The following is a 23946-nucleotide window of genomic DNA, read 5'->3' on the forward strand; positions in this document are numbered from 1 at the left end:
CCATAATTCTACCATCCTCACATCCCATCAATTTCATTTATCTCTTTCTTCATAGTCTATATGTAATTTTAAAGTTGTCTTTATTCTAATACCAACAAAACATGGAACTGAACATTAATCAGGCATGTTTCAAAAAACTAGTAATTCAGCCCCAGTAACTTAGCTGTCTCATTTTATCTAAAAAAAGAATTGATCTTAAACAAATTTGCTAATTGCAAATTAGCTCTGATAACAGGCACAGCTCATATTAAGTGAAAATTTTACTTTCCCTATTTCAATACAGCATAAGACCACACAAGTGAAAATTATCTAAGTATAATACATTGTTTCTTTCTAACATGTATTTTATTTAATCAGACATATATTTACCTCTCCTTAAATTGCAGACACACAGATGAATGATTCTCACCCAGAAACAAACATGCCAGTTGGGTATCCGCCTCAGTATCCACCAACAGCATTCCAAGGTAAAGTAGTTGATTAAAGAAGAAAAGTAAAATTAGTCAATTAATAGTCCAGAGAGAGAATATTTTGTGTGTGTTTTTATTTTAGTCTTTCTTTTTTGAAAATTATATTGATGAAATTTTGGTAGTCTCACTGTTCTTGATTATTTTTATTTGCCTATAGTTTTCCTTAGAAGTAATTTTTACTTACAGAGGACCCTGAAGGTATAAAGAAAGCTAGTAAAAACAGAATTATGTGTACATTTAGCAAATGAAATGCAAGATTGTACATCTCAAACTACAAATGTTAAATATTTTATTGATTCTCCATCTGTTCTGAAAATTATGATCATTTAATCACATTTAAGAAAGTTATTACTGATAAATTGAGTCATGTAGTAGCTTGGAAAATGTTCAGTGAGAGTCATATCAAAATAGTAAGACTGCTTAAAAGGTCTTAAAAGAAATTCAGTTACCTGGGAATAATTATCATTTAATTTTATAATATATATGAAAGCTTAATTTTTGTATATATGCTGATTCATCCTTGTATTTCTAAGAAAAGTAATTGTATCATTTCACTACATACATAATTGAGTACATTTTTTCTTTTTAACCAATGCTTGAAAGAATTCAGAGATTTTCATTTAGGCAAATGCAGTTATCAAAACTACTAGAACTTTAAAAATAGCAAAGTCCATGACATGGCCAGATTTATAAGTAGGCAGGCTACCCACATCTTGAAAGAGCATCTTGGGAATTTAGGATCAAAGGGAATGTGGTTTGGTTAGAAGGGTGTACCCATTGTGTTTTCTTCTCTGAGTAAACAAGTGTGCTTTGTAGCTGAATGTCCTGTTTAACTCCTTAGCAAGAAACCTCCCTGTGGGTCCCAGATTTCAACCAGATGTTTGCAACTAAAGGAATATGTGCTACATAAGCTCAAAGACTCTAAGGTGATGGCTCACAACCATGGCTGCACTGAAATTTCACCCAGAAGCACTTAAAAACACTAGTGGCAGGGTACTATTCCAGAAAAATTAAATCAGAACTTCTGGTGGTGGGACTCAAGGAATGGTAATTTTTTAACTTCCCAAGTGATTCTAATGTGAAGCCAGGATTGAGAACCTCTGTTATAAATTCTTAGAGGGCTGGTGTTTGGAAAATCATTAGCAAGTCTATAATATTCATCCAAGGCACGTAAGAGAATGGTGTAGTCCACCCAATCACTAATTAAAAGTAGTTAAACATAAATAATACAGTTTGGATATAATCAGACCTAAGAGTTTGCGTGTATAAATGTAGAGAGAGATCCATACAGCTTGATTTTGTTTCTCAAGACCAAGATTACATATAGCACAGGTCTTAAGATAACAATGATTCTAACAGTAGGATAATTTTAAATTGAGAGCTTACTGTGCTTTAGTCATTGTTTTAAATGTGGAGTTAATAGGGATTAATACATTTAATTCTCAGAATACTCTTATGAGGTAGATACTGTTAATTATTCCCATTATATATGTGGGAAAGCTGAGGCATAGGGAATTTGGATCAGGCTGCAAGTTCTGTCTGCTTTTTTTTGAGACAGTCTTGCTCTGTTGCCCAGGCTGGAGCGCAATGGTGGGATCTCGGCTCACTGCAACCTCTACCTCCCAGGTTTAAGCAATTCTCCTGCCTCAGCCTCTCAAGTAGCTGGGATTACAGGCATGTGCCACCATGCCTGGCTAATTTTTGTATTTTTTTTAGGAGAAACGGGTTTCACCATGTTGGCCAGGCTGATTTTGACCTTGTGATTCAACCACCTTGGCCTCCCAAAGTGCTGAGATTGCAGGAGTGAGCCACCACACCCAGCCCTGCCTGCTTTTAAAAAATAAAAAATTGTATAGGTAAATGTGCTGGTAAACCAGTTCTGCCTTCTGTACTAATAGTTATGTGGTAGTCTTAAACAAGCTTCAGTACCCTGAAGCCTCAATGTTCTTATCTATACATGAGGGTGTTATTTTCAATTTTGGTTGCTCTGCAGAGTAAATGAAAGTATATGTAAAACACTGAGAACAATGCTTGCAAATAATAAATGACAAGTGTTTGCTAATGTTATACTGGACCGAGCACAGAAAGTCAACACCAAGACAAAAGTATGCCAAATTGCAGGGTTTATTGCCAGCGACCACGGAGGACTCAGTCTCTCCAACCCGTGGCCCCAAAGGAAGGGTGACAAGACTCTTTTATACCTGTAAACCACCTCTGGGGGTGGGGTGAAGGCATTCAGACATTCTGAGGGCTAGTGGATTCTGCAAATCACCTTCTGGGCGGAGATGAGGGTGAGGGGCGAGGATGGAGGTGAGGGGATTCGGACATTCCGAGGGCCAGGGGACTATTTGACATTCTGATTGTTACTTAAGTGGTTCACAAAAGCTAAGATTAGCATTCATTTACATATTGTCTGGGTAGTGGTGGGATCCACAGATTTTCAGTTACTTATTAAGAGTTGTAGGAGCCAGGATGGAATTATCTTGGGCTGCTTATTCTGGTTATTACCGGTAAACAAAGGCCAACAACTCTGGCAGTTACTGATAAGAGAAGGTAAGCAGCTTTACCTCTTTGCATTCTGCAAAGTAAACTAGCAGTTTTACAGAAGCCAAGGTGAGCAGTCATTGTGAGGAGAAGGGAGCAGCCTTCACCACTTATTTTAAAAACAGTTTTGTCTTTTAAAAAATGGCATTGTTCAGTTTCTAACTGTAGGCCAGCTATATCACACTAACATATTCAAAATATTTTTAAAATAAATTAGTCTTTACATAAATTATACTAGTACTCAAATTTCAGGTAATTCTTTGTGCTTAATTCATTGATTTAAGGTGTAATCAATCATATTTTCAGAGTCTGGAGAAAATTATGATGATGTTATAAATGTAAGAAATTAAATCACATCCCCCCACCCACTGCCAACCAAAAAAAAAAAAGAAATTAAATCACATCTCCACATCCCCACTGGTCTGCCTCTGGTCTGGTTTCTGTGCTGATGCCAGTGATCTTTAAAAATGTGAATCTGCTCATATTACAAAGGGTGTTTAGCTCCTATTTTATTAGTGTCCTATTACTTTTAGGATAAAGGCTAACACTAGACCCAAGACGGCCTTTTTCCTGATCTCTCTTCAACTTCCTCTTTAGCCTGGCTCACTACTGCTCAGCTAGACTGGCTATTTTTCTGATTTTTAAAGGCCTATATTTGTTACTGTCCCAGAACTCTGCTCTGAAATGTTCTTTCTGTGACTCTGGCTTCCTGAACTCCTATGCATCCTTCAGATTTCAGCATAAAGGTGACCCCTCAGGGCAGCTGTTCTGCTCCTTCCTCTTTTCTCTTCCCATCTCAATAACAGCCTTTGGCATCTATAGTGATACAACTGTGGTCTCTTATTTGAAAGCATTTGTCTCCGATTCTAATTAATGAATTAATTACACTGGTATTATAGCTCCCTAGAATAAATGGAGATATAAAATTGTCTCTCCCATTAAACAATGATGGGCAGGGATTGCATCTGTTTTCCATTGTAAATTCCAATGCTTTTGTACTCCTGAAAATTTTGTAAGATATAAATAAGACCATGGAATTCATTCTTCTGCTTAAAATCCTCCAGTATGACTCAATCATAACTGGAACAAAAGCCAGACTGCTTACTAAAGTAGGGCTCCTTAGATGAACACCTTCCTATTGCTTTGCTAACAGCCATTCCTAGTCGTCTTCTTTCTTACGACATTCCTCTCTCTTTTACAAGCATGAGAAATTCATTACAAAGTCAGAGGTATTCTATTTGCCTCTTTCCTCCTGAAGCATTTCTCACTAGATCTTCGTATAAAGCTTTTCTCTCATCTTTTAGATCTTGATGTAAATTATATTTACCTAAAGTAACTCCCTCATGCCCTGCCCTCCCCCACATACATTCTTTCCATCACATACATATGAAATTTTTTTTTGTTTAAATGTCTTTTCTTTCTCCCAGAGGTTGACTGAGCTCTTTGATACCTCCTTAAGAGTTGTCTCCTCATATTCTTCAACACAGCCAATCCCATTATGGATCATTTGTAAATATCCATTTATCATAGAAGGAATAAATTATAAAAGGTATATTTATAATGCGTTGTGATGTTTAATCTGTTTCTAAGCCTTATTTTTTAAAGGCAAATGAATTTTGTCATAAATGTTTCATTTAAAAGAATTTATAAATTTCCTATTCTAAGTATTACATTTTGCATAGACTTTAATGTTACAATATTGAGAAGCACAGTCCTTTGAAATTATATTCCACTACTATAAAATTGCTACTCTGTGGACCATACAAATAAGTACATAAAGCTTCATTGTGATCACACATTCACAGAAAATATAAAGTGCACTTACACTTACTAAATTTCTGCCTCTTACAGTTTTTTGCTGTCCTTGTTTCTCAAATTATATTTTCCAAAGACCAAAGAATGTTAAATTGTGAAATTTAAATTTCTAACCTAAATATTATAATGAAATTTTATTTTAATGAGGAAGGCTTAGGAAAGCAATACACTATGGGTTAAAACATAAGGCAAAGGGTTAACCCAAGCAGGTATCTGGAATGTCCTAAAAGAAATGACATGCTTTCACCTTCATATCTCAACAGTGGCACTACAGTATTTGGGGCTAGACAATTCTTCATTTTTAGGGAGCTGTTCTGGGCCTTTTAAGATGTGTAGCCGCAGCCCTGGCCTCTACCCACCAGATGCAGTATTATCTTCCTCTCCAGTTGTGACCCCAAAAAAAGTCTGCAGATCTTGTCAAATATCCCTGGAAGAGGGGGGCAAAACTACCCCCAGTTCTATACATATGTAAGTCATTTGCTAGAATTTCAGAATTATCATTTTTTCATAGGATACTTTGGCCCTAGAAATGCTGACTCAAAGCCATTATTTTGGGCCATCTACCTAATGCCTTCTCTCTTTCTCTTGAAGGCTTGCCAGAATCTTTATGTAGGTGACTCTAGATCATGGTTATTTACTTTGATTTTTCTCAGATATTAAAGCATATTTTCCATCTGAGTTTTGAATGGTATGGGTAAGGCTATTTACAGCCTACTAACCCAAAATAGAAGTGGTTGTGCAACCACAGATATTTCATTGAAAATTCTCAGAAAGATAAAAGCATATCTTGAACATCACGGATACAGATATCTATGCTGAAATGTCAACATATAGATAGATAGGTTAACCCCAGAACGCTTGACGATTCCATTTTTGGTGCAGTTATATATCATTTCACTTTTTTGCATTTCAGGACCTCCAGGATATGCTGGCTACCCTGGGCCCCAGGTCGGCTACCCTGGGCCCCAGATCGGCTACCCACCCCCACCAGCTGGCCATCCAGGTCCTGGGCCAGCTGGCTTTCCTGTCCCAAATCAGCCAGTGTATAATCAGCCAGGTGGAGCTGCAGGGGTACCATGGATGCCAGCACCACCGACTCCATTAAACTGCCCACCTGGATTAGAATATTTAAGTCAGGTAATTTGAAGGACACAACATACTCATAAAAAAACAGAACTGTGCTTCCAGCTTGAGAAACCAGATTAACAAATGAATAATTCATCAAAGTCTGAAATGGCAAAACTACATTTTCTGCTAACAGTTTACTGTAATTCTTTTAGGTCAGGTTCAATTTTAAAGCAAAATACAAATGCCTTAGAAAATAGTATTTTCTGTGATCCTAAATACAATCTGTGATAATAGCCAATAGCAAACATTTAGTTAGTACTCTTTTCTTGTTTTTGTCATATACATTATCCATGTATTAACTCATTTAATCCTTACAGAAAATCTGTGATATATAATGCTACAGTTAGTTCCGTTTTTCAAAAGAGGAAACTAAGGTCCAGAGAATTTATATCTCTCACTCTGGGGTGAGAACCTAAAGAGTTGAGAATGGTTTTTCAATCCAGAAACTTTGGTACTGGGCATGGTGCTCTTTAATCTCAATACTGAATAATTGCCTTATAATTTGAAATAAAATTTAAATATAGTTTATTGTTGAGTTTCAATAAGTGGCACCAAACAAGGGGTTAATATTTTATGTGCAATATGACACACCTTTTTATTTTAACTAATAAAACTACATTTTTATGATGCTGCTTTTGTTTTTTGAAAGATCCAATTATATAAATGTCATTAATAAAGGAGTAAAAAGTCCTGGATTTTGTTCCACTAAATTCTAATTAGTCTCAGCAATAAGAGGTTTAACATTTATGTGGTGTTAGAAATCAAGTAGGTCAAATAGAAACAAGAAACTCTGTGTGTTCAGTTTATACAAATAAAAACAAATATTCTTGTGATATTCAACCAGTTTTTATTTCATGAATCATTTCTTTCTTGCACTGTGTTTAGTAACTTAATTTCTCACAATGCACTTAAGTGGCACAATCATAGGAATTTTTAGTCATTATTATATCATGCAAGAAATATATAAAAATAGGTATTTTAAAAATCAGGGTCGTAAAATACATAAAGGATGTTATCACATATGACAAAGGTTGATATTAAGTATGATTAATACAAATTTGAAACGTGTAGAAAATTGATGGCTAAAAAAGTTATCAATATTTCTTGAGCCTCTTCCAGAAGAAAGATTGTTATCTACTTTTAAAATTATTTGACACATAGTACTTGTACATATTTATGGAGTACAGTGTGGCACTTTAATGCACATAGACTATATGTAATAATATAATCAGGGTAATTAGCATATCTATCACTTTCAACATCTTATCATTTTTAGTGTTGAGAACATTCCAAATCCTCTCTTATAGCTATTTGAAAATGTACAATAAATTATTGCTAATTATAGGCAGCCTACATAGCTATAGAACACTCGAATTTATTCCTCCTCTCTAGCCATAATTTTGTATTCATTAATCAACTTCGGGTTATACCCCTCCTCCCTACCCTTCACAGTTTCTAGTAACCACTGTTCTACTCTCTACTTCCATGGGATCAATTTTTTTAAGCTTCCATGTATAAGAACATCCAGTATTTTTTTTTTTTTTCTGTACCTGGCTTATTTCACTTAACATAATGTCCCTCAGGCTCACCATGCTGCTGCCAATGACAGAATTTCATTCATTTTTATGGCTGACTTTTATTCCATTGTGTGTATTAAGAATGAATTTTTCAGCTGGTCATGCCTGTAATGTCAGCACTTTGGGAGGTCGAGGTGGATGGATCACAAGGTCAGGTATTCGAGACCAGCCTGCCAACACAGTGAAACCCCATCTCTAACAAAATTAGAAAAAAGTGGCAGGCGCCTGTAATCCCAGCTACTCAGGAGGCTGAGGTAGAGAATCACTTGGACCTGGGAGGCAGAGATTGCAGTGAGTCCAGATCGTGCCACTTCACTCCAGCCTGGGTGACACAGTGAGACTCCATATCAAAAAAAAAAGAATTTTTCTGTATTCATTTATCTATTGATGAACACTTAGGTTGATTCTACATGTTGACTACTAGTGCTGCAATAAGCATGACAGTGCAGATACCTCTTTGACATATTGATTTCCTTTCCTTTGAAATTTTTGTTTTGAAAATTTTGAAAAATTTGAAAAAAATATTGTTTTGGAAAAATGGTAGTAGGATTGCTGAATATTCAATTTGGTAGTTGTAATTTTAGTTTTTGAGGAAGCACTACATAATGGCTGTCCTAATTTACTTTCTCACCAAATCTTCCCTGCTCCACATTTTCACTATTATTTGTTAGTTTTTGTCTTTTTGATAATAGCCATTCTTAATTGGGCAACAATAATATCTCATTGTGGTTTGGATTTGCATTTCCCTGGTGATTAGTGATGTTAAGCATTTTTTCATAAAAGTACCGAGCGTTTGTATCAATTTTCTAGTTTTTAAAGTTACTCCAGTGTAAATCAATTTTATTTGATCTAAATTTCCACACGTTAATTGTAAACACAATATTTTATTAATTAAAAATATTAACTTGTTTTACACTAAAAAGTAATATAAGCTATTAAATGTTGATAATTGATTCCCTGTACTTTAAATATATAAATACATGAATTTTAATTTGGTTGGCTTAAAAAAACCTTCATTTAACATATACTTACCACTTTTTTTTTCCTATAATAGATAGATCAGATACTGATTCATCAACAAATTGAACTTCTGGAAGGTGGGTGTTCATTGTATTAATCTTATTTCTAAAAAGAATAAAAGTTTATGCAGATAAAGAAACATCAGATTTCACAAATATAACACTCTCACTTATATGGGACAGTTAAACTGGTTATCTACTATAACAAAATAATAAACATCAGCAATTCATTTCTAAAATTTAGGAATCAAAAAGTAAAATGCCATTATGCTGGGCACTTTCCTCGGGATATTGACACTAACTTAAAAGGAAAATAGTCAAAACCTTTATTTTGCTCCTCTCTTCATACATCACGTTTTATCTGGCTTCTACTACTTAAACTGTTTTCTCTGTAATTATGATCAACTTCAGAATGGCACGGAGTCATATTCAAAAGTAAGTTATCTTTTGTGTTTGGATGAGAAAATATTGGAAAATTATCATTTGTTCCCACAGTTTCTCTTAGGAGTTAAGATGAACCCAAGAAAACCTTTGTATACCAGGTTGGATGCAGGGCACTGTGGCATTGGAGAATGCTGACCAACTAGCCTGCAGGCTTGGCTTCATAGAAGAGCACTCCTGCTGAATGGCCTTACATTTCCGTGGGTCCAGGACTCCTTAGGTGCAAGAATAAACTTAGGAAGACAATTACTGTTTTACAATAGCTGCCAGGGGAAGAAGACCCTGGGTAGATTTATGAACCATAGTGTTTTCTTTCTAGATATAAAAGGTTTAATAAAAACTCTACCAGTTTTTAGGAATATGTATGTTAAATTCATTTTCACCTGTCTCCAGGCTTCTTTCCACTGGTAAAAATTAGAAATTGTACAAGCAGAATAATGGATTTGGCTAAAATATACAATTGTCATCTATTAATTTATTTATAATGCACATTATTAGACAATTAAAATTTATCTGATTTTTAAAAATCTAAACAAAGCTCTCTCTGGAAGAGAGCTTTGTATTCTGAATTTTTTAATGTTTTATGGTATATATTATTAAGGCTATAAAATCCAAACAGATGTATAACCAAACATCACACAACCCAGTATCTATCTTTTTTTTTTTGTATATTTATAGGCTTTATAAATATTTGTTAACTATGTGTTAATTATGAAATATAAAGTTCCAAATCTACTAGTTTCTAATTTTGCTTTTTTCAAAAAAGAAATGTCTCTAGCTTTTTGTTTCTTTTTTTCCAGAATTGAAAGTCTATGTTATTTTTTCATATTATGAGTGACATAAAAAAGATGAAAATTACTCAGATGTTTAGGATCTGAGCATGAAATAGGCATTTACATTTTTTCTCAATTCAAAACACAGAAGATAATGAAGACATAATCAGAATTGGTTAATCTGTTTACATTTTTAAGTAAATGAAAACAATTTTTAAATTTATATAAGCCAATGTTGTTTTACAAGTAAGCTGGAGATTTTTGAGATTGAGCTACTTATTATGAAATGATTAATTAGATAATAAATGCCCTCTCAAAATCAGTTTAATTTTTTTCTCACCAAACATTTGACTATTTCAGATGTTGAAATCAGGGGTGGTTCTTACAAGTGCAGATTACAGGGTCTGTCTGTGTCGCATCAAGGACACCTAAAGGAGTTCATGGCGATAAGACTTGTGAAGACCATCTTTATCCCACTAAAAGTCTTTCCACTTAGGCATTATAGAGCAACTTTGCGTCCATATATTTCTTTTAATCACTCATCATTTTATTTAGGCTTCTGACATCCATGACCCCAGTTACTGAGGGCTATGTACAAATGGGACAGTTATTGCTGCTTTCTGACTTTCAATAGGGAGAGGTTTCCAATGTATGGTTTAATATAGAAAGCCCTTGATAAAAAAGCATGTGGGTGTCAGCCTTTTGAGTCAACTGTTTCCCTTATGAAAAGATTAGCCCATCTAAGTCCTGAGTTCACGTAGGATGCCCATGGTCTAGATATTCTGTGAGTGGAAGTCTTGGTTGCCAAACACCCTTTGTCTAATACCCACCTCCCACTTCTGGACAACTGCTGCTAAGCTGAATAAAAATGCCCTGGGTCCAGTGTGACATTCTAATTCACTTTCCATTTTCACTCCATCAGTTTTTATGCATGTGTGTTGCCTTCTTTCAAAAACATTGCAAAAAAAAATAAGACATAAGTATGGTTTACAAGATGGTCTCAAGCCAATTGACTTACTATAAAATTTCACAGTGCATAAACAGCAATCCTCTCATATTCCCCTCCACATTACACAAAAACTACCCTGCATTAGTGGACATTTTATCTATATACCAAGCACCACTGTGACTACCCACAGCATTTTCCCAACCCTCAACAGCAAAGTCTCTCTTTGGTTGTAGAATTAGGAAGATATAACTTGTTTTCAGTGTCTCACATAAGGTCCTAATTTCTCTATATATTAATAATCTCTCCTCCTTTTCTTTTGCCATTTTTCTCTGCCTGGATCACCTCTAAACATCATTTCTTCTCCTTCTCCTTATGCCACTTGGAATATCATCTAAAACTGGTATAGCTAGATGTTATAACACCTTAGGATAAATTCAATATCTTTAACATAGAGGTGATTATGACTTTGTCTTTTATGTTTTTAGTTTTAACAGGTTTTGAAACTAATAACAAATATGAAATTAAGAACAGCTTTGGACAGAGGGTTTACTTTGCAGTGGAAGATACTGATTGCTGTACCCGAAATTGCTGTGGGCCATCTAGGCCTTTTACCTTGAGGATTATTGATAATATGGGTCAAGAAGTCATGACTCTGGAGAGACCACTAAGATGTAGCAGCTGTTGTTGTCCCTGCTGCCTTCAGGAGGTCTGTGAGCAATTACCAGGGCACTTTGTAAAATAATTCAGCAAGAATTTCTATCGTTTCATTGAACCTAGGCATTATGATTATTATTACATTTACACATATTATTTTGCCTTTGTAGATAGAAATCCAAGCTCCTCCTGGTGTACCAGTCGGTTATGTTATTCAGACCTGGCACCCATGTCTACCAAAGTTTACAATTCAAAATGAGAAAAGAGAGGATGTACTAAAAATAAGTGGTCCATGTGTTGTGTGCAGCTGCTGTGGAGATGTTGATTTTGAGGTAACAGACATCATAATGTTTATAGGATTTGTTTTCCTAATATGAGAATAAGGTAATTTTGCAGTATGTTATAAATGCATTAAATAAGTATTGTGTGCCAGTGTCTCAATAGCAAGAATGTAATTTTGCAGGAATGTTATAAATGCATTAAATAAGTATTGTGTGCCAATGTCTCAATAGCAAGGAAATGTTCTAATATATTTAACTTTGGTTTGCACTCTAATTAAAGGTCAGTGTTCGTCATGATAAACGGAAAAAGAAGCAGACCTGTGTAGTCAAATAAAAATAAGCAAATCATCTATCAGTTAAACATGGTGGTTTCTGTGTGATGACATTGTATATTATCCATTTTAAACAAAACGTTAACCTTGTCATCTAAGTCTGATGGATACCTTAAAGCATCCATTCCATATAATAAATGAACTTTTTTTCTGTTTATCTAGAATGATGATACCAAGGTACTCTTATGGATAGAATTGAGAAATGTCACTTGAAGAATTTTCCATAGGGTTGACAGTGGAAATTCTGACACCTCAAAGCAGAAATTATTAGTATGAGGGATCACTAAGGAGCATGAAATCCACCAGGGCACCACTAGGCATAGAAACTTGAATTAATAAGAGAGAAAAGCCTTTATGCAGCCAGGGCAGGAGTCATTCTAAAAAAAGTCCTCTTTTTTTAGAATGAGACATTTCATAAGTGTACTGTATGGAATTAATTCATGAATCTGATGTCAACTGAGGATGAAAAAATTTTGGAGATGAATTTGATGTGTTATTATTCTGATATTACCATTGGCCAAGTTAAGAATCTTGAAGGAAAAACACTTAATTTATGTCCTCTTGACCATTATGACAGTCTGCTTTTTAAAAAGTAAGGTATCCTTTGAACATTTACTAAATAAATTGTAAATATGATGATATAGTCTGGCTGTGTCCCCACCCAAATCTCATCTTGTAGTTCCCTTCCATGACCTGTTAGGAGGTAGTTTAATCATGGAGGTGGTTACTATCATGCTCTTCTTGTGAGAGTGAGTGAGTTCTCACTAGATCTGATGGTTTTATAAAGGGCTTTTCCCTCTTTTGCTTGGCACTTCTTCTTGCCTGCTGCCATGTAAGACATGTCTTGCTTCCCCTTCGCCTTCTGCCATGACTGTGAGACCTCCCAGACACGTGGAACTTTGAGTCAATTAAACCTCTTTCCTTTAAAAATTACCCAGTCACAAGTGTGTCTTTATTGGCACAGTGAGAACAGACTAATATATATGACATATGAGTATTTAAAAACGTGCACAGTGTTACTCGTCATTAGAAAAATGCAAGTTCAAACTACAATGTAATGCCATTACAAAGTTGTCAGAATGGCAAAACAAAACAAAAATTTTTTTTTTTAAAAGTAAGGTATCAAATATTAATATACATCTAGGTCAGGGGTCAGTAAAATATAATCAGTGGGCTCTAGTGGATCATATAAAATATATATGGGAAGTTAATGACTTACATTAAAATTATATTGGATTTTAGTTATGTAGAGGAAAGGAATGGAGAATTTGCAGCAAACAGATAGTAATTCTCTAAGGTTATCTCAATGGTGAGGAAGAGAGAGCCTAGCAGACCTTCTATCCAATATGAATGATAGAAGAGTCTGTCTCCTTCAAGGCAAATTCTTGGTAGGGGAAAAAAATATGGCTACATGAAAGTAACATGCCAAGCCTGTCCTCTCTATGAGCCCGAAATCTGAAATCCTACCATTGTTGTGTTTCAGGAATCTCAAAATATAGAAACTGATCCTGAGTGGTGATATATATTTTATGTGGTCCCACAGATTGTTTTATGCTGCCCTCTCAACTAGATTTTCACTAGTATTCCATAAGTAAGTTTCTAAAAAGCAGACTATCATAATGGTCAAGAGTACAGACTCTGGAGCCAGATGCCCAGGTTTGAAGCCCATCTTCACAATAGTTATCTTTGTGACCTGAAACAAATTATTTCACTTATCTTTGCTTTAGCTTTTTTTACATGAAAATTGGGTGCAGCAACAGTAAATAAATAAATAATTAGTAAGTAAATAAAATAGCTTACCAACAACGATTAATATTATCATAGTACATTTTTTATATTATATTCCTTTGATACATACCTAGGTCCTATATGTCATTGTTATATTTAAGCCTTTTGCATTTATACTTGCATGTGAGATGAATCTATGGTTTTCCTTTTAGAATGCTTTTACCAATTAATATTACATTAATGGATTTAAAAGTTTAACATTTATATAATACCAATTTCTTATATCAAATGTTGAAATTTTATTATAGTGATTTTCTATCTTAAAATGTCTACAATTTAGCTAAAAATTATCTAGTCCTGATGGTTTATTGGTTGAAGATCATTATTTGCATTTCTGATCCTTGCTATAAAAATATATTCTCTACTTCTTTAAATTTCTTGCTGTAATAATAAAAAAGGGCAAATGTTAATATCTTTATCTGTGCAGTGTTGGATTTATGGTGGCTGGTAAGTTGTCAGCTGCATTTTTCATTTTTAAAAAATTTCAGAATTAAAAAATAACACATAAGAGTTGTCATCACTAGCTCCAAATGCTTTGATGACAGCTATTAGCAGAAAAATACTAACATGTAAAAGAAAGAATTTATATTAGTTAATTTTGCCAAAGTAGTGAAATACTACTACTAATGAAATATTACGCATAATCCCTAAAACTCAGCAGCTTGCAACAAGCATTTATGCTCATGCTTATGGGTGTATAGGTCAACTGTGTTTCATTGGATGTATTTAAGGTCCCACTTAGGCTGCATGTTAACCTCAGTTTGCTCCAGCTATGTTTGTTCTACAGCTGTAGCAGCAGCAGCTACCTGAGTCATGCTTTTCTAGTGGCTTATCACTGGAGATCATAAGCCAGGCCAAATCACTTAGTCAAGTTTAAGGACATTACTCATGTCATATCTGCTAACACCCATTGATCAAACAAATAACATGGCCAAGGCTAATTATGAAGGAACAGGAAGTATACTGGGCCTACAGAAGGAGAAGGAATGAAATGAATATTTGATGAACAGTAATCTGTACTATCCGTTTCACATTAGATGTTTATTTCAGGTATTTAACAAACTATCCATTTGTACTCAAAGAAAATGAGTCAAGTGTTTTTAGATTCCCCACATTTATTTAGCTGGTCACATTCAGCCTGAGGCAAGTGCTTCAAAGAGTGTTGCTGACACTTGCAGTGCCTTGTGCACATTTTAAAAGGACACTCCTCCTCTGTTAACATAACTATATGTGTACATAGTTTAGTGAATTTCAGCTATGTTCAGTGTCCACCTGCCCTCATAGAGGAGTTGCTTTAGTATGAGCACAGTCCATTCAACTCTATATGATGGTCCTGGGCTTTTGTCAGGCAGAATTGGAAAATTGGAAAATTTCTACTTTGGAGCTCATTTGTTCATATACTCTTCGTCTTTTATTGCTCACACCCTGCTATTTATCCACTCTTACCTCAACCCTTGACATGGTGCATTTCATCAAGTTACTTATTAGGTATTTGCCTTTACTCAAAACTGCTAATCTTTTCCAGGCTTTTAGCATTTCATGTTTGGCAACTCACAGTGGGTGGTAATAAGCCTTTTCATCATATTTAATCTTTCAGTCTGTGTAAACTATGCTTCTTCTAAAGCAGAAATCTAATGGGAGTTTTGTTCATTACCTTCCTGATGGCTTCCAGAATTGTCATCAAAGAAACATTTCATATTTATATCCTTTTTTGCTCAAATTTTCTTCTGGGTCAATTCAAATAATTTTTTAATGTCTGTATTAATAGAAAATGTTAAATATTTCAGAAAAACTACTTTCATATAATTTTTCTGTACAATGAAATCTTTTCTTTTTCATATGTCTATAATAGATAAAGGAGCCTCTAAGTATCTAATGAGGGTTACATGTTCATCGTTACATATGGGCCATAATTTTAATGCCGTATTTGTTTCATCTTCAAATTTGAAAGTACTTTTGCTATAAGTTTTCTAAAAATATTTAATAATTCTTTTCAATTTAGATTAAATCTCTTGATGAACAAAATATAGTTGGCAAAATTTCCAAGCACTGGACTGGAATTTTGAGAGAGGCATTTACAGACGCTGATAACTTTGGGATCCAATTCCCTTTAGACCTTGATGTTAAAATGAAAGCTGTAATGCTTGGTGCCTGTTTCCTCATTGTAAGTCTGTTCTTACTAATCTTGATTATAGATGGTTTCTCTAGGTTTATTCTGAAGTGATTCAGTAAAGTATATATTTCAAAATTATATTTTAAAATCTGTAGATTTTAAACCAGGATTCCCATTTAATCTTAGCTCTGAAATTCTATTTGATCCTAACCCTCTGGAGTCACAGGTGACTAGTTTCTATCTGAAGAGACTATGGATTTTCACATGGCAAGTGAGGGACTAAGGAGATGTACTAAGGAGATATTTTAGTCTCTCCTTAAATCAAGCATCTCCTAGATGCTTTGAGGAAGAGTTGAAAGTGGGTGTGTGGAAAAAATTTAGTGAAACAAGAAAACTTTACCATGACTCATAATAATTAAACTAAACTATCTAATATAGGAGTATGAACTACAGTAAGAGTATACATTCACTCAAGTGTGTAGACTTAACTGCCAAATTACAGGAAATGATTGTTTATACCAGTGCTTCTGAAATTGTCTTCACATTAGAATCACCTAGGGACCTTTAAAAACTCCCAAGTACTAGTCCATACCTCAGTTCAACTAAATCAGAAACTTCAAAGTTTGTATAGTGTTCCAGGTGATTTTAATATGCAGCCAAAGATGAGAATTAGGGGGATGGAGAACACTTAGAGAAAAAGACCAGAAGATTAATTAAATTCTTACAAGTATCAATAAATAAATAGAATTATAGAATTCTATTATTATTAAAATGGAAAGCTAAAGGTGGAACTTATATAATTATAGAGCTCTTCTCTTCTATTTACTTATTACAGTTAATTTTTTAACAGATATGTTACTGTGTTTCACTAGATCCCTTAGCATTTCTGCATCTGATAATTGATCTCTGTTTTGTTGCTGAAAATTCATTTGTGTATTTTTGTTTTTGTCTAGGACTTCATGTTTTTTGAAAGCAGTGGCAACCAGGAACAAAGATCAGGAGTGTGGTAGTGGATTAGTGAAAGTCTCCTTAGAAGATCTGAAGTCTGTATATTGATCAGGACTATCTAAACTCATACCTATATAAATTAAGCTGTAATGCTGGTAGCTCTGGTTGTATACTTTTGCTTTGCAAGTTATTGAGTTTATCTTCTGTATAACTGATTTATAAAGGCTTTTATGCATTTTTTAATACTCACTGTGAATTTGAGAAAAAGGACATAGGAGTTTTTACAATTGTTAATGAAACTTTCTATGAAAAACCGCTTTGAATCATGATCTCTGTTTTACTACCAAATATTAATTAATGCCTTATTAGTTTTAATATAAATTATATTTCATTCTATTACATCTAGTTACAATTTATTTCATGCCTAACCAATAATGTTATTTTACAAATGCCATATATTCAAAAAATTTCAGATAATTTATTATTATATTCAAATAATATTCATTACGCATATTATCTTTAAAAAGATGTATTTATTTTTTTAATCTTCAGGAAATCATGCTACACTTAACTTCTCCTGGAAGCTAATCTGTACCATAAATAATACGCTATTCATATTCACAAGATATTACCAATTTTTAAATTATTGTTATTAAAGAACAACATGATTCTCTCCCAAAGAATGACAGGTTTTAAACACTCCTTCACTGTAAAACTCTGGTATTATTATAACTTTTGAAAGTTAATATTTAAACATGGAATGTTTAGCTCTTATACTCTATTCTTCCTAAAAAATGGTAATTGAAATTATTCAGATGTTAATTAAATATAACATATATGTATTCACAGAGTATAAACCTAAATAATGACCTATTAGATTATACCAATAATCAAATATTTGAAAAAAAAACTTGGTTTTTTTGAATATTTGATTTTTGTTTTTAATCAAAATGTGCTCAGATGGTATTTTGAATACTCATTCAGTTAAATGATGCTACATATTTGAAGCAGGATATTTCCCTGAGCCCTTCACGGGACTCAAGACAGAGGTGCCTTGTTTACTCAGCCTACCACTCTCTACTACTCATGGGAGGGAGTGCACAAGCACTGGAACAGACTGGCCACTTCTGCACTGATGGGTGCAAACTCAGCGCAGGCCCTGCGGTAGCATCCTGGTGGGGATGCCTGTAACTCCTGAAGCCCCAGAAGACATGTTACAGTGCTCTTTTAGCTCTGGTGTCTGGGGATAGCTTAAGTGTTTAGAGCTCAGTGGGTTAAGGGCAAGTGTGGGAGCCTTTTGTATCTGTACTTATGGTTCCAAGCTTTTGTCCAGCATCCAGGAAAAATGTGGTCACACAAATTAATTGAAGGATGGTAAATGTGGGGAATTTTATTGCTGATAAAGTGGCTCTCAGTGGGAAAAGAAGCTAAAAAGGGGACAGAGGAGTAGGTAATCTTCCCCTGAAGTCTGGCCATATCTGGCTGGACTCTTCTCTGAAGTTACACTGTCAAGCTGTCCCTCTGAAGTCAAGCAGCTTCTCTCTGATGTCCAACCATAGTTTCCACTCCTTTCTGACTGAGTCTGGGGTCTTTATAGGTACAGGACTGGGGGCAGAGCAGGCCGTGGTTAGTTTAGGAAAAGGCAACATTCAAGCAGGAAAACAGGGATATAAATTCTCACTTTGGGTCAGGGTTTCAGGCTTTTCAGCTTGAGGATAGGGTTTTCAGTGGGGACTTACCCTTTTCTGCCTAGAATTTCTCTGCCTCCTGTCCCCATCATATTTAACTGCCTTTTCCTTTCAAATCTCTTTTAAAACTGAGCAAAGATACATGACACTTTGTAGTAAAATCTTTACCAGTGTTGGCAACTAAAATTTTCACCTGTCAGAAACATGAGAATTTAGTACTTTCTTTTGTAATGAAGGGTGAACTGAAAGATGACATGAACAACCCACAATATTCCTCATGCAGCAGAAAAGTGTGCTTAAGAAATCCGGGCATGTGGGAGTCTCTCTTTCATATTAAGCACAATTTTTGTAACAGCAGCTCTCCTCATGGTGTTAGTGCCCTACCTCAAAAGTTCCAAATGGCAAGCAGTGAGAACATTAATATGCAGGAGATCTTCAGGAAAAGCCAACTCTACATAATCTCCCACAAGCCTAAACAATTCACCAGATGCCAAATTCCAATGATGAAGTGTACCCATGGCACTCACTTCTAGCATGTGCTTGGTACAGATAGCATGCCAAGAAAAGTGGAGATACTTGTATAGCTGAATCCCAATGGCCTTGTTATGCCAGTTACAGAAGGGGGTGGGGGTGGAATTGCTAAACTGGTCACCATGTGCCAAAACTAACCCAAAATAAGGCTTAGAGTACTGACATCATCCCTGCGATAGCTACATCTTACTTTCATTATTTGTCTCTCTCTGAACAGGATTCTAGATCTTTGACTAAGCAAAATGAAACTAAACTGATCCAAACATTTCTTTCTGTCATCAAATCTGCAAAGAAGATATGAGCAAAACCCCACATATTTTCTGAAGAACCTATTTAAGTTAAATACTAGACAGATATTTTCACCTTAAATAATTGCATAGAGAAAAATAATTACACATGAAAAATTAGATATTTAATTAAGAAAATACCAGGAATTGTTTTTAAAAGTTCAATATGTAATTGCAATGAGATTTGAGGAAATATTGCCTATTTTTTTTATTTCTATTTTGTGAGTTATAACAGTGAATGGAAAGTCACGGTGTGTCCCTGACTAGAGATAATGTTGAGGAGGAAAAGATGCAATGGCTGGTGGATGGGGCTGAATTTTTGGTCTTGGGAAGGAGGTTCTGGGTAGGTGGTCAGTGAGGAAAGGGAAGAATAGAGAGGAGGAGGAAGGCTACATTAAGGGATGTCAGTACCTCCTCTCCTAAGTACCTCTTGGGGGAGGGTTGGGGAGTGAGGGGGAGCGTAAGTGAAAGAAGAGGCAAGGCTGGAAGTGGGGGGTGGGTAAAGTACCAGCCAGAGGGGATTAAATTGCCCGAAAGTCAGTGTCTGGGCTCCCGCCATCATGTTGGCTAGCTACTCTCTGCATAAGTACTAAAGCTGTTTTTTTTTTTTTTTTTAAAAATAATAGGCTGGGCGCGGTGGCTCACGCCTGTAATCCCAACACTTTGGGAGGCCGAGGCGGGTGGATCACGAGGTCAAGAGATCGAGACCATCATGGTCAACATGGTGAAACCCCGTATCTACTAAAAATACAAAAAATTAGCCGAGCATAGTGGCGCGTGCCTGTAATCCCAGCTACCCGGGTGGCTGAGGCAAGAGAATTGCCTGAACCCAGGAGGCGGAGGTTGCGGTGAGCCGAGATCGCGCCATTGCACTCCAACCTGGGTAACAAGAGCGAAACTCCGTCTCAAAAAAAAAAAATAAAATAAAATAAAAATAAAAAATAATAATGTATTTTTTTTTCTAAATTATACTTTTAAGTTTTGGGGTACATGTGCAGAACGTGCAGGTTTGTTACATATGTATACAATGCCTTGGTGGTTTGCTGTATTCATCCCCCGTCATTATTTACATTAAGTATTTCTCCTAATGTTATCCCTCCCAAAGCCCCAACCTTCTGCTAACCCTCCCCCTTCCCACAGGCCCCAGTGTGTGATGTTCCCTTGGAAACCATCATTCTCAGCAAACTGACACAAAAACAGAAAACCAAACACCGCATGTTCTCATAAGTACTAAAGCTTTAATTGCATTTGGACTCAAAAAGAAATACTGTAACTTTAGGGTAACTAGAAAAAACTTAGTCAAGAATTCCTGCCATCACTTAAGAATGGAATGATTCAAAATGTCTCTGGGCATAGTGAAGTGCTCCTAGCACTTGAAGTCCCAGAAAAGTGTACAGGGTTTCCCTCCATGTCCTGCCTCGCTCCTTTCCAGTCCGTAACCCAACATACCCTGGCTGCCTGAGTCCTGCACCTGGTTTTGTCTCCTTCAAGCTCTGTCTTCCTCCTTGTGCCTTAATATCCCTCAATTGTCAATAGTATCACTGTCAATTGATTATGTTATCTACCTCATAAGGTCACTGTGAAGATTCAGTGCTCCAGTGCAGGTTCAGCGACCTGAGCAGGTAGAACCAGCCTAAAAAATGAAAAGGGCAGCCTAAAAAATGATAAAGGCTCATGCCTTAATCCCAGCACTTTGGGAGGCAGAGGTGGGCGGATCACCAGAAGTCAGGAGTTCAAGACCAGCCTGACTATCATGGAGAAACCCCCATCTCCACTAAAAATACAAAAAAATTAGCCAGGCGTGGTGGTGCATGCCTGTAATCCCAGCTACTCCGGAGGCTGAGGCAGGAGAATCGCTTGAATCCAGGAGTCAGATGTTGCTGTGAGCCGAGATCACACCATTGCACTCCAACCTGGGCAACGAGCAAAACTCCAACTCAAAAAAAAAAAAAAAAAGAAAAGAAAAGAAAAGAAAAAAGAAAGGAGCTATGTGTTTATGTGTTGGTAAAGATCAATGGTTTTCAAAACACAGGGAAGTGCCTCAAAACCAATGAGGAAGATTTGGGCTAAAGTAAATTTCTCTTTTGTGACTTGATTTGCAAATAAAATTCATTTAAACCCTAGGAATAATCCTCAAAAAAAGAAAAAAGATGTCTATGCAGGATGCCAAGCTAGGGAAATGTGCTCATCTCACAGAAGTATAGATTAAGGGAATATTAAGGCACAGTGAGGAACACGGTCCCTGGCTTCTGCACTGGTGTCTTTTTTTTCTTAGCCTCATATTGTCTAAATGTGGCAAACCATTTTAAGAGAGGAACAATAGCCAAGCACAGTGGCTCAAACCTGTAATCCCAGCACTATGGGAGACTGAGACAGGTAGATCGATCACCTGAGATCAGGAGTTCAAGGCCAGCCTGGGCAACATGGGGAAACCCCAACTCTATTAAAAATACAAAAATTAGCTGGGCATGGTGACAGGCACCTGTTATCCCAGCTACTCTTGAGGCTGAGGCAGGAGAATTGCTTGAACCTGGGTGGCAGAGGTTGCCATGAGCCGAGATGTTACCATTGCACTCCAGCCTGGGCAACAAGAGTGAAACTGTGTCTCAAGGAAGAAGAAAAAAAAAGAGAGAGAGAAACAATAATCTGGGCCCCTGAAACCAGATGCAACATAACCGACAATACAGAGTTTGAACTCAGGATTTATAAACTGGGAGGGCCATAGAATGATAAGCAACAAGTGCAGCTGGTCACAGAGCTCTTCATTTAACAACCCGCCCCCCCCCCACCGCCCGCCAACACAAACACCAAGCATTCAAGTTAAACGTTAATCTACTGTTAATATTTATATGGTAGAAAACATTAGATTTGTGCCAAAAGGCACACTGTAAATTTACCCACATTAAATTCTGACTAGATTTAGAAAATTGATCTGCTTGCCTACTAAGGGCAGTTTGTTTCTGCCTGTGGATTCTGGGGGTTTTCCATCATTAACACATTGAGGTTATTCTGCTTGGCAGTGATAGGGAACAAACATTGGCCTATTTCCTTCACCAAAGGAGTTAGTTGCTAGGAAACATTTCAACTTTAATCAGGCATTGCCAATAAACTGCAGCCATCTGGAAATATCTTAGAGAAATTCTCTGTTATATTCATTTTATAGAATTAATTAGATCTTAGTCTACTACCTGGTCCACTTGGGCTTCTATAACAAAACACCTTACATAGGGACGGTGTAATTATAAAGGACTAAAATTTATTAATTACAGTTCTCCAAGCCGAGGAGTCCAAGATCAAGTCACCAACAGATTTTGGTGTCTAGTGAGGGCTGCTCTCTGCTTCCAAGATGGCCCCTTCTTGCTGCATTCTCACCTGGTGGAAGGAAGAAGGTCAACAAGGACCCAACTGAATCCTTTTAAAAGGTCACCAATCCAATTGATGAGAATGATGCCCTCATGACATAATCACATCCTAAAGACACCACATCTTAATATTGTCAAAATGGGTCTTAGTTTCCAACAAATGAATTTGGGGGGACACATACCTTTAAACCATGGCACCTACTGAGTACATTTCTGTTAAATCATACTGCCTGAATTCTCTCCCCAGTATTGCAGGCCACAAGCAGAAGATAATTAATTTACTTGCAAAATTATTTTATTTTTGTAAATCTATTTCAGTTTTTATAAATGAGATAGATTTACTAAAAGAATTTACATAAATGTATTTGTAAACTTTATGAGGGGGAAATGAATATAAAAAATATAAAGTTGATTGAATTAAGGGTACTGAAACTGATCATCAGTTATTTAACAAGTAACTACAGAGCTTCTACTTTGGGCCAGTAGTTATTCTAGGTATGATGGTTTCAATAAGCCACAAAACTTATTTTCTACAAGGTGCTTAAGGTCAATTACACATATGGAATGTTTGATTATAGGATTCAGGGTAGTATGGAGAGGTAGAATAGGGACAATGAAACCAGATAAGATGTATTTCCAAATTACAGTGGTGGGACAGGCAACAAATAGACTTTTCCACTACAAAATGGAGAAGTTGGGAGGAAGAGAGGAGTAAGATGTTCAAATCAAGTTTAACACTTAGCAAACAAATGCCATTAAATCTTGAGGCTCAAGAATAATTCTTATTAGTTTGATGTTCTGTCTCCCAGACCAATGTCCTGCAAAGCTCTTTTGGGTGGGAGTTGTGTCCTCAAAGCTCTGCAGTGTGAGAGTCACATCCACCCCTAACGCTCAGCTGAGTGGAATTCTCAACCCACAGGCTCCAGGCTGCCACCCTCTAGCCTGTTGAAACCAAGGCAATGGCTATCTCCCCCATTTAAAACTAAGGAGGCTGTACTGATAACCTCTGAATTGCCTTCAAGATTACTGCTTTTTGTTTTGTTTTGTTTTCATTTTTTTTTTTTTTTTTTTTGAGATGGAGTCTTACTTCTGTTGCCCAGGCTGGAGGGCAGTGACACAATCTCAGCTCACTGCAACCTCTGCCTCCCAGGTTCAAGCATTTCTCCTGCCTCAGCCTCCTGAGTAGCTGAGATTACAGGTATGAACCACTACACCCAGCTAATTTTTGTAGTTTTAGTAGAGATGG

General features: G+C 36.0%; 1 protein-coding gene and 1 long non-coding RNA gene across 4 annotated transcripts in view; one reads left to right on the forward strand and one right to left on the reverse strand.

Moving 5' to 3' along the window:
* The window catches only part of LOC100408594 (phospholipid scramblase 1), a 28694-nt gene extending 11468 nt beyond the window's left edge, over positions 1-17226 (forward strand). Inside the window, exons 3-9 of one of the 2 annotated variants that reach the window (XM_002759514.7) lie at positions 387-467; positions 5743-5966; positions 8589-8631; positions 11202-11422; positions 11541-11702; positions 15774-15935; positions 16838-17226. In XM_002759514.7, coding sequence (XP_002759560.3) covers positions 387-467; positions 5743-5966; positions 8589-8631; positions 11202-11422; positions 11541-11702; positions 15774-15935; positions 16838-16894 — 950 coding nt within the window. In that variant the 3' untranslated portion in view covers positions 16895-17226. The remainder of the gene's footprint in view (positions 1-386; positions 468-5742; positions 5967-8588; positions 8632-11201; positions 11423-11540; positions 11703-15773; positions 15936-16837) is intronic. The other variant, XM_035278900.3, reaches the window with a different exon arrangement.
* The window catches only part of LOC118148985 (uncharacterized), a 71449-nt gene that overhangs the window by 19859 nt on the left and 27644 nt on the right, over positions 1-23946 (reverse strand). The window contains exons 3-4 of one of the 2 annotated variants that reach the window (XR_004736159.3): positions 15426-15527; positions 370-8659 (exon numbers count right to left, since the gene is read on the reverse strand). This is a non-coding gene — a long non-coding RNA (uncharacterized LOC118148985). The remainder of the gene's footprint in view (positions 1-369; positions 8660-15425; positions 15528-23946) is intronic. The other variant, XR_004736156.3, reaches the window with a different exon arrangement.

This window comes from Callithrix jacchus, chromosome 17 (genome assembly GCF_049354715.1).
Source record: "Callithrix jacchus isolate 240 chromosome 17, calJac240_pri, whole genome shotgun sequence".
Lineage (NCBI taxonomy): Eukaryota > Metazoa > Chordata > Mammalia > Primates > Cebidae > Callithrix > Callithrix jacchus.